Here is a 12,088-nt window from a genome sequence, read left to right as displayed (position 1 = left end):
GAAAGAAAGAAAGAAAGAAAGAAAGAAAGAAAGAAAGAAAGAAAGAAAGAAAGAAAGAAAGAAAGAAAGAAAGAAAGAAAGAAAGAAAGAAAGAAAATAGTTGGATGCTGGTAGTTCATGCCTATAATAATAATTACTGAGGAGGGTGAGATCTAAAAATCCCAACTGAAAGCCAGCTCAGGCAGAAAAGTCTGTAAACTTTTTTTTTTTTTTGGTCTGTCATAGGGCTTGAACTCTGGGCTTAAGTGCTATCCCCTTACCTCGTTAGCTCAAGGCTAGGCTTTTGAACTACAGGTTTTCTGGTGGTTTATTGGAGATAAGTGTTTATAGCCTTTCCTGCCAGGGCTGGCTTTGAACCGCGATCCTCATATCTCAGCCTTCAGAGTAGCTAAGATTACAGGCATAAGCCACCAGCGCCTGGCTTGTGAGACTTTTATCTTCAATTAACCAGCAAAAAAAACAGCAGAAGAGTTGTCATTAAAATGGTAGAGCACCAGCCTTAGAGAAGAAGCTAAGGGATAGTACCCAGGCCCTGAGTTTAAACTCCAGTACTGCTCTCCCCCCTTAAAAAAAAATCAAGAGAATAAATAATGTTGAAATGGGCTTATTGACCATAGTAGTATATGCCTGTAATCTGTTATTTAGGAGGCAGATATTAGGAAGATCAGAGTTCAAGGCCCAACGAGGAGAAAAGTCAATGAGATTCATATTTCAACAACTAGCTGTTATGATAGTGTATACCTGTGATCCCAGCTATTTGAGAGGCACATGTAAGAAGACTATTATTGAGGCCAACCCTAGGCAAAAATGTAAGATTTCATCTGCAAAAAATACTAAAGAAAGTACTACTCAATGTAGTATCAACTTAAGTGATATAAATGGTTAATCAATTACTCTGATTTGTTCATTACGTATTGTATACATGTACTGAAATATCATATTATTATATTATATCCAATAAATATGTATAATTGTTACATATTGATCATAATTCTAAATGAATATTTAAAATGTGCCAAAGAGTAAAGAGATACCTACCAAAAAAGATATAGCAAATAGGATGTTCAATATTATATGTCATTAGAAAAATGTAAATTTAAAACGAGACATACATCTATTAGAATGACCAAAATCCAGAACATGGACAGTATGAAATGCTCACATAGATATAGTCAGAGCAATAGCTCCTCTCATTCAGTGCTGGTGGGAATGTAAAATGGTATAGGAGGGAAGACAGTTGGGCAGATTTTTGTTTTGTTTTGTTTTTTTGGGTCCGGTTGTGAGGCCTGAACTCTGGGCCTGGGTGCTGTCCCTCAGCTCTTTAGCTCAAGGCTAGCGCTCTACCACTTGAGCCACAGTGCCACTTCTGGCTTTTTTTCTTTTTGTTTATGTGGTGCTAAGAAATCGAACCCAGGGTCTCAGGCATGCAAGGCAAGTGCTCTACCACTGAGCCACCTTCCCAGCCCCAGTTGGGCAATTTTTACAGAGCTAAATATACTCTCACATGAACTAAACAGTTCTCCTCCATCATGCACACCTGCTATAATGTATTGGGCCTCCACTGCCCCAAAGTAACAGGCCCAAGAGACCATGGACTGAACCTTCTGAAAACATGAGCCAAAATAAGCCTGACCTCCTTTAAGTTGATTATCTCAAGTATTCTGTCAGTGAAGGAGAAAGATAACAGGTGCTAAGTGAGCTTTCACTTCCTTAGCTAAGACTCTTGTACAGAGGTATCCTGAAGGCAAATGTATCAGGTCTTTGGATGATAATGATGGGTTTAATTAAAGTGGGTTCATCAAATGCAGCAAATGCACCACTCTGGTGGGGTTTTACATACAGGTAGAATCTATGCATGTGGGGGTTGGAGGAGTAGGAATGGACAAAAATCTCTATTTTTCCTCTCAATTTTGTGATAAACCTAAAACTATACTAAATAAAGTCTGATTAAAATGTTTTTTTAGCCAGAGATGGTAGCTCATATCCAATATGCATGAGTATCTTAATTTAGAAGCCAGGCTTGAGTGAGAACAACTGTCTCGAAATCCAATGAATAGACAGACAGATGGACAGACACACACACATACACACACAGATACAGAGACTGACAGATGCTTATCTGTTTTCCATCTACAAGTCACTAGGACAAATCCCTGTATAACACGACAAATAACTAAATCTGGTCCTGCCCTAGAGCAATACAAAATACAGATCATTCTCCAGTAAATAATACAAGCAATTATCTCAACCACAAACATGAATGTAAAATCTCTTACATTCCTATGAGCCAAATGTCAATGAAGGTGACGCATCCCTCAATGATGTATCTTACTTGGATATCAGGTGAAATGATTTAGTGAACAATACACCTATCACAGAAATGTCTTTTGTATATATATATATATGGAAAGAGCATTTAACTTTGTGTAATTTTTCAAACTCCAAGCCTATATATCTATTACTTCATAAAGCCTGCTTCCAAAGGACATGGTGTGCCTTTGTAAGGAAACTGGATATAAACACAGAAAAAGGCAGAATATAAAAGACAAAGAAATTGGGTTTAAAACAGAATTACTAAAGAGCTAGGAAAAACAACCACTTAGGAAGCTCTTCTCAGATCCAAATGCTTGAAAAGCTAGATCTCTACACCTTTGTCATCCTCATTTTGTTGGTTTTCTGTTTTTGTGAAGAACTGGCCCAAGGCCATAAAGATATTATGCTAACGAGAGGTTAAAACTCTAAAGTTATGGGCTCAAGTTCAGCTCAGCCATTCAAAATTCCATAGTAAATCTATTTATTCTATTTCTCTGGTTTGAATTCTGAAGTAATTTGACATGATGACCTGACACTGTTAAATTTAGATGAAAATTAATTCAAAAGAAACTATGTTCTATTATACCTAGTTTTTGGTCCTTATTTGCATTTGCTAGAAAAAAAAAACTAATACTTGAAGCTGATGTGAACTGTTTTACTGTCCATTCATAGCCTGGTTTAATATTTTCATTCTTATGATAGATGTGCTGTATAAATATGCTTTAAACAGCTTATAGTGACTAAAAACTGAAAGAAGTTGCTAAAGGCAGCAAATATATCCACATAGCACTCTTTATTACACACCATTTATGGTAGTCAGTTAACAGTTGCTCAACTCATGGCTGGAGGTGTTGCTCAAGTGGTAGAGTTCCTGTTGAGCAAGTGTGTGACTTGGAGTTCAAACCACAACACCACCAGAAAAGAAAAAAAAAAAAACCCACACGTGCTCATTTTTTTGTCAATCAATATCCAACAAAGCTGATGATGTCTAAGGTAGACATTACAAAGAAAATGTTTTTAATAAGTCTGTGAAATACGAGTTTGAGATTCCCGAGGCCCAAACTCCAAGGAGTTCCACAAGTTATTTCCAGCCACTAGCCCCTACATCCCAAATAAAGATATATGATGAAGGGCAGAGATTATATGGCTCAGATATGCAAAAGATAATACAACCCATCTTGAGCCATCTTCAGAGTACTGACATAACATATAGGTTTTTTCTGTGTGTGTGTGTGCGCGCGCGCACGTGTGCGTGTGCTGGGGCTTAAATTCAGGGCCTGGGTACTATCCCTGAATGCTTTTTGATCAAGGCTACTAGTGCTCTACCATTTGCACCACAACTTCCCTTCTAGTTTTTTGGTAGTTAATTGGAGACTCTGAGAGTCTCACAGACTTTCCTGCCCAGACTGACTTCACACCATTATTCTCAGATCTTAGCCTCATGCCTGTAATCATAACTAATTTAGAAAGGCTTTTCTAACCCTAAGATGTTAACTCCTGAGTAATGAAGATTATAGAGATGAGCCACCAGCACCCAGTTAAGCCACCAGCACCCAGATGAGTCATAAGCTTTATAGACAAAGAACTAAGAGCAAGGGGAGAAAAGCATTTATAACTATGAAAGAGTCCTGGTCAAAGTATGGCCTCGTTGTTCACTATTGCAGAGAAGTTATCATTACCACCACTGCTCAACACAAGTAAATGAGTCATCACTGCCTGGTAATGGTCTGTCCTAAAAAGGCTCTATTGTTTCTTAGGGGTGGCTTTAGTCCTCATAAAGACATTATAGTCCTGTCTTTCTAAGATATCAAGGTGATTACAAAGTGACTACAGAAACCATACAAAATGGAAGTAGATATTCCGAATCTTTCTCCTGTTTTTAACTAATTCATGGGCCCAAGTAAGTAGTCAGTGATTTTCAACAAAAGTAGTTTTTATACATCTCTTATAATTACACTTTTGTTGCAGATGGGGCCAAGCTTTTTCATACTGATTAAAATTTAATTTTAGTATGATCTAGGAAATGTATTAGTATGATCTAGAAAATTTATTTAGTAAAACAGTACAGTGTGTTTATGTTCTGAATTAAACTCCCAAATACTATAAATACAGGTGAAACAATTCATGCCTTCAAGGAAGTGCCCACCCATTCACACAGGTGTGCTCTGTGAGAACCAGGGGAAATGGGAGGAGTAGGAATGGGTGACTGATGCTACACATGTGGAATGGATGAACAATTACGTGGATTATTATTAAATTACATACAGTAGTTAAGACTTAGAACATATATAGTGACTTTATTCCTTTTTAAGTTACAAGCATGCTTGGGCATTTGAATCTGAAAGCTTATTGGAACAGGCACAGAAACAACAGCAAACACTACCGCACAATATGGATAAATGTTACGATAGGTTAAGTTCAAGCCCCAGGATCAGCACAGGCGCATGCACATGCACACACACACACATACATACACACATACACACACATACATACACACACAATCCAAAGATACACAGTGGTGACTACAAATAAAACAGAAGTTGGTAACATTTTAGAAGACAAAACAAGTAAGTGTCTACAGGTACAAACATAACCAAGAAAACACGCATTCCTCCTGTAAACCCCTGAGAAATAAGAGCTAATTGGTACCTCCTACAAACAGGAGAACTCCTCCTATATTCTATATCCTTCCTGCATAGCCAGCCAGGCAGCTGCACTTTCCCACACTGGTAGCAGACTACAAGTTCAGCCTCTGACATGTAGGAGGAGACAGGAATTGCAAAACAGGCATCATGCTGAAAACCTATGGTTTTCTTTACTACCAAGTGGTAAGGACATGAGTGTCCCTTCCACCTGTGGACTTCCGGGATGTTTCTGGAATTTATTGTAAAGGTGATATACAGAGGAGTTACAGTTAAGTAAGGTAATGAGTACATTTTGTTTCTGTTTTTAATATTACTCCCTAGATAGGTCACTGTGTGGTTCTTTTTTAAGGAAATTAATTGACAAAGGGTTAGAGATATTGAAATGTTGTGGGTCTCCTAAGATATCTGGATTGTTTCCCAAACTGTACTTCAGAAATGCCTAGCTCAAGAAATGAAGTCTCAGCCTGGCACTGAAGGCTCATGCGTTAATACTACCCAGTCGGGGCAAGAAAGTCCATGAGACTCTTATCTCCAATTAACCACCAGAAAACTGGAAGTCATGCTGTGGCTCAAGGTGGTAGAGCTCTAAGTAGCCTTGAGCAAAAAAGCTCAGGGACAGTGCTCGGGTCCTGAGTTCAAGCCCCACAATGGAAAAAAATAAGAACTAATCAAACAGCTCTAAAAGGAAATTATAAAAAGAAAGAATAAAAACACAGTAGAAAACACTCAATGTCCCACATAAAATTAAACAAAGATTGTGGGTGTGGCTCATCAGTCATGAGCAAAAAAGCTAAGAACTCAAAAGCCCTGAGTCCAAGCCCCAGTAGCATCTCTTCCTCCCCCCCCCAAAAGGTTCATACCTGCAATCTTACTCCTCCTCCTGCTACTCAGGAGGCTGAGATCCAGAGGTTCAAGTAGAAAATTCTGTAAAACTCCATCTCCAAATACAGCCAGTAAAAAGCCCAGCTGAAGACATGTCTCAAGTGGTAGAGTACCAGCTAAACACACAAGCTGAACAAGTGCAATGCCCTCAATTTGAGCCCTAGTATTAACAAAACAAAAACATTTATTTGTAGGCATCCAAGCCTATGATCAGCTATTAAAATTCAACAAATCAATTAAATTTATATTGAATGTTGAAAGCCTGTTACATGAAGGTACATGAAGAATAACAATGAACACACCAGACCTGGTCTCTGCCCTATGGTATCTTAAAATTCAGCATGCGAGAAGGGCAGTTAAAACCAGTTTAGTAGGTGTGATGCTGTAGACATACAAGTGTAAGTAGAACAAAGAAGTGGGTTAAATTCAGACCTTGCAGAAGAACAGGAACTCATTCTGAAACACCCATGAAACCAGAAAGACTCTCACAACTACTTCTGGTAAGAAAAGCAGAGAAGGAGGTCCTACTAAATAACAAGTAAGTTCACAAGTCATTGATTTACATATTAATGTAATTATGACCTAATTTGAAAACACATGCTAATGAGACCTTTGTGTGTATATATATATATGCACAAAAATAAATACATAGATTAAAAACAGAAATATTTTCTTTCTACATTAAAGTTTATAAAAACCTTTTCTCTATGCCGTTCCATACATTTTCCTAAGTTAATAGCTATTAACAAATACAATAATGAAACAGAATCAGAGAAACATGTTGTATGAAAGCTAAAGTACTCTGTATATTTTCTGGACTTTTCTTTTTCTTTTTTTTTTCTTTTTGTCAGCCATGGGGCTTGCACTTTGAGCCACAGTGCCACTTCTGGTTTTCTGGTGGTTAATTGGAGATAAGAGTCTCATGGACTTTTCTGCCCAGGTTAGCTTTGAACCACAATTCTCAGATCTCAGGCTCCTGAGAAGCTAGAATTATAGGTTTGAGCCACCAGTGCCTGGCACAGATTTTTAAATTTATTTAACATTTCTCTTCCAAACTCCCAAGTTTCTAAAACCCAAATGTAAGGTATTCCTCAGTACAGTAGAGAGAAATATATCTTGAACAAGAAACCACATTTTTTAAAAAATATACCTTATTTATATTTTTACAAGTAGATATGTTATACTCTTTAAAAGATTATTTTCCAAGCTTATCAATTCCGAAACATATAGCTACGAATTTCTACTTGGAAAATGGCATCTGCTAAATGCTAAACATACTTCTCCAGTTAACAAAGCAATAACAAATTGTGAATTAGAATAGAATTTAGGAAATCTTCCTTGTCAAAACTCCAAATTTGTGCATACTTGTGAGATCCTTGCTACTGCTAGTGGTTCAAGGTGGCTTGAAGCTTACAGTATAGCCATCGAAGTCACAGCATGGCAAAAGAAACATCTAAAAAAAGGGGAGGAGGTGTGCACAGACACACTAAACATCAGAAAGAAGATGTAGCCAGGTAAGGTGGCACACAATTGTAATGCCAGCATTTGAAAAGCTGAGGCTGGAGACCCCTGAGTTCAAGGCCAACCTGTACCACCCAGTAAGACCCTGTCTGAAACAAAACAAAGAAAGAAAAAGGAGGGAGGACAGAAGATTATCTGCACTAAAATCCAAAAGCCTAGCAATCTCTCAATTACATTTTTGTTTCTCTCTACACTTAAACAGAATGTTCTCCACACTGAAGCAGCTAAAGAAAGCATGGTTGAGAGAATATTTTAGATTCATACAAATGAATCTTAACACTTAGTAGATTAAGGTCAAACTTTGTTTAAATAAATTTATTTGAAAAAAATTAGTGCTTATAAGAATAAAACACTACCATACCAGTTTCAGGGAACATTGATTTAATGTCTCTTTTGAATACTTCAAACTATGAGTTATTATCTAAATTGTTTGAGATGTACTGTATATTGTCCGGTTGTAACATGCAAAAGTACTCAATGAACATTAAATTACAAATGAGCACTAAAGTACTTCGGAAAAGATGTTTAGTGGTGAAAAAGACCTAAATTAACTTACATGTTAATATTAAATAAGACTTTCTTTGATGGTAGATGATCAAATATATTGAAAACACAGCTTTATAGCCTATGGTTTTAAAATTACACTTGTAAACTATCTGATAGAGTTAATTTCAAAATATTAATTTTAGTTAATCTGAGATGTCACCAAACTTGCATATACTCATTAACAGATATTTCTGTTCACATATTTTTATTCCAAATATAAAAATGTGTATGTGTGTATGTGTGTGTGTGTGTGTGTGTGTGTGTGTGTGTGTATGTGTGTGTGTGTGTGTGTAGAGAACTAGTACAGTGGGAAAAACAGATTTTTGAGTCAACAAAGATCAAGGCTGGAATCCTAGCACTCCCCTACATTAGCTACATTAGCTACATTAGCTCTGTGACTTCTGGACAAGTCAGTTCAAGTGTTTTAATATCACTTGCCCACCAAGATAAAAATTACAGGATTATGAGGATTAAACAAATTGTTCCATATAAAATGTCTAATTTAAGGATGCCACGTAATAGGTATTAACAAATGGTAGCTATTAGGAAATATTCCCTTTCTTTTTGATCATTAAAATGATGAAGCCTAACCAGATGTTGGTGGCCACACCTGTAATCCTAGCTATTCAGGAGGCTGAGATCTGAGGATTAAAGTTCAAAACTAGCCGGGCAGGAACGTTTGTGAGACTTACCTCCAATTAATCACCAAAAAAGCCAGAAGTAGAGTTATGGCTAAAGTGATAGAGTGCTAACCTTGAATAAAAGAAGCTCAGGGTCAGAGCCCAGGCCCTGAGTTCAAGCCGCACAATGGGCACAAAAAAACAAACAAACAAAAAAAGAGTATAATGTTGATCACAAGTTTAAATAACACAAAGTATTTTTCCATACTACAACACTTTCATAAAATAAAACCCCTTACTCAACTGAATGCCAACAAATACGCACCTTCTCCTTGTGCTCAAATATATTTTGCATGACCTTACATGAATTGCTTAGATAAAAGCTTTTTCTCTTCTGCTTTTGTTATTTTAAAGTGCAGATGCATTTGAGTCATTTTCTCCTTTTGTTTCATATCCTTAAGATCCAAAGCTTCAAAGACAGAGTGTCAGCATGTAGTCAATTTGTGACTGAACTCTTGAAGAGACACTGAAGAATTACCTTGTCAATCACCCCAAGGACTCTGAAGGCCTTCAGCTCCTCGGCAGGGCTCCTTAGGTTCCAAGGGGGCCTTGAACTTAGTGATCCTGGAGGCTAATGGAAGATATCAAAGATTACACATCAATCAGGGAGGTACTTGAAGGAAGACTGCCTGCTGAAGCAAATGCCAGGCCAAAGGAAACTAAATTTATCATAAATCAGAGAAGGGAAAGATAAAAGGAGAAAGTTTCTGTTTGTCTGTAATGTAAAATGAAAAAAATAAATAAATAAAGGAAATCAAAAGGAAAAGGCAAGAAAAAAGTTGCAAGTAAATAAAGCATAATATCGAAAACAAAATTTTAAAAAGAAAAATTAATGAGCTGATAGTTTATAGAGCAATAATTCAATTTATAAATAGCTATCGTGAAACTTCTTAGCAAATGGATTACCCCACTAACAATCAATGACAACCTTATATTCACCCTTGACAGATTAACAATAATTTAGAAGGAAGCAGCTAAAACATAATGAATTAATGGACAGACTTGGAAAAGAGGGACACAAGTCATTCTCTTTTATCACCCAACAATAGTCCTTTCATGTTACTTTATAAAAATAAATCATTCGTTTTAAAAGGAAGCAACAAATTCAAGTTCAACAAGAAAAATCACCAACACTGGTGAAAAATTAAGAACTTCAATCACACAATCAGTATTTATGAGAATGGAAGTTAAGTAGTGATTCATAAGATAAAGAATTTTTCTCCAAATAGATGGATATCCATATGAAAGACAATTGGTTAGCTACAAAATAGACCTCAAAAAATGACAAAGTTCAGTGAACACAAAAAAAAATATTTCAATACCCCACACATTTTTTTTAAAAAATGCTAAATTCCAACTATTGATTTTAGTTTTTCTCCTCCAGTCCATTAGAGAAATCCTAAGACCATTTCCATTTATCATTTTCAACAGAAGTGCTACTATCATTAATTCTTATTTTAAAATGGCAAGGCTGTGAAAGATGATGGAGACTATTATCAAAAGCCTATTAGCATTAAGGAGAAACATTTTCTCTGTGAGTAAAATACAAATATTCATGATGGGAGAACCACTGAGACAAGACCTGGGAGATATGAGGCCCTGGTACAGACCACCACTACAAGACAGAGCCCCTTGCAAAAAGGAAGTGTCCATATTCATCTTGCTAGTCCCAGTACCCAGCATGTTGCTAGTATGTGGTAAGTTTGAAGGGGTGAGAGAAAGCACCAAGAAAGAGGAAGCAGAAAGGGAAGAAAAGAAACTAGGGAGAAAGGGTGCCTAGATAAATTACAACTGAAGTTTTCTAAAAGTAACAATTCTAGTAGCTGTCAATTTTGTGTTTGCTTATTTGTTTTTACATCTAGCAAGCTAAACACTGATTTCTGCATACATGAAAATAGCAATTTCTGAGGCAGGGGGAGGGAAGAAGATTTTTTTTTTTAAGGGAAGGTATTTTGTTTGTGTATGTGCTAATCCTGGTGTTTGAACTCAGACCTTGGACACTGACTCTGAGGTTTTGTGCTCAAGGCTAGCTCTCTACCACTTGAGCCACAGCTCCAATTCTGGCTTTTTGGTAGTTAATTAGGAATAAGAGTCTCACAGACTTTTCTGCCCCTGCTAGCTTTAAACCATGATCCTCAGATCTCAGCCTCCTGAGTAGCTAGGATTACAGGCATGAACCAACAGTACCTGGCTTTTAAATATACTTTTTAACCTGAGAACATGAAGACAATTAATAATGGACTGAGATAATCTTCAAAACTGAGTTAACTTAGACTTCTTGGAATAAAATAATTGTTAATTCACTTTAGGACTACTAAGTTAGATGTCATAATTAAAAAAAAAAAGATACATCTCTGCTTCTCTAGAAGTCTAAGAATTTTTAAGAACATCAGAAAAGTCTATCAAGACATTATAATAGTGTATATGTAAACAAACACAGGACAGTCTCTTCTATTTTAATGTCTACTCTACCATACATCTTTATTCTTCACTCATGCTCTGACTGTGGTACTTACTTACAAGACTTACTATTACAATACCTTTTTTTTTTAAACAGACAAAGGGAAGGCAGCTCAGGATGGCAGACATTTAGTGGGTAATGGGGAAAAAAAGACAGTGGAGATCCTAGATGAGATCCTCAACTCCTTCCTCCACTACTTGCAGTCTTTCTACAATGCAACACATTCTAAAAATTCATCTTCTGCTGCTAAATTTTCATGAAAAATGACTAAGAACTTCTTGTAATTTGGACAGAAAAATTATTGGGAAAAAAGTTATGGGGGAAAAGGAATACTGCAAATGATATTTTCTCCAATACATTTGTTGTTATAAATGTGGTCAAAGGCTTGCTATCTCCCTCCTATGTATACTTCTGTATTCACTGCTGTCACTTGATGAGTCAGTGTCCGAAAAAGTTATCCATTTGCTTCAAGTTCAACAGCAAAAAAGCTGCATAATCTCTAAACTTTTAGCAAGTAATTATTAAATAATAGTTATGTGCAGGTGGAAGAGGCAGATTATTAGACTCATGCTTATGAAGAGTGTTTCATCACTTCTTTTTCCTCCCTCTCTCCCTTCTCTCTTTCCAGCTCCCTCCTCTTACCTCCGGTCTCTCCCTCTCTCCCCCATTTCCTTTCATGAAAGATGAGTGGTTTTGCTCTACCATTTCCTCTCCACCATAACGTTTTGCTGTTCTACCTTATTACAGGTCCAGAAACAATGGAGCCAAGTATCTTTATATTAAAACCTTACTCCGAGGCAAAAGAAATCTTTCCTCCTACCTGTTGCAACAATGAGAAGTACAAATTGTCATGTCAAAAACGAGCTTTACAATGTCGATGGAGGGGGAGGGGGGAAGGATGGGGGGGTGGCTGGGAAGGGATGTGAAGGGTAAACAAAGGAGGAGGCTGCAATGCTTGGTAAGAAATGTACGCATTATCCTGCCCATGTAATTGTAACCCCTCTGTACAGTATGTTCACAAATAAAATAAAATTAAA

At 36.8% G+C, this 12,088-nt stretch overlaps 1 protein-coding gene across 5 annotated transcripts in view; it reads right to left on the bottom strand.

Moving 5' to 3' along the window:
* Positions 1–12,088, bottom strand: part of Rps6kc1 (ribosomal protein S6 kinase, 52kDa, polypeptide 1) — a 152,540-nt gene that overhangs the window by 52,240 nt on the left and 88,212 nt on the right. For all 5 annotated transcript variants that reach the window (XM_013015331.1, XM_013015332.1, XM_013015333.1 and 2 more), the window contains one exon: positions 9,069–9,161. In XM_013015331.1, the coding sequence (XP_012870785.1) occupies positions 9,069–9,161 (93 nt within the window). The remainder of the gene's footprint in view (positions 1–9,068; positions 9,162–12,088) is intronic.

The sequence above is a fragment of the Dipodomys ordii genome, unplaced genomic scaffold, assembly GCF_000151885.1.
Source record: "Dipodomys ordii isolate 6190 unplaced genomic scaffold, Dord_2.0 Scaffold26, whole genome shotgun sequence".
NCBI lineage: Eukaryota > Metazoa > Chordata > Mammalia > Rodentia > Heteromyidae > Dipodomys > Dipodomys ordii.
This window is presented reverse-complemented; position numbering and strand designations above follow the sequence as displayed.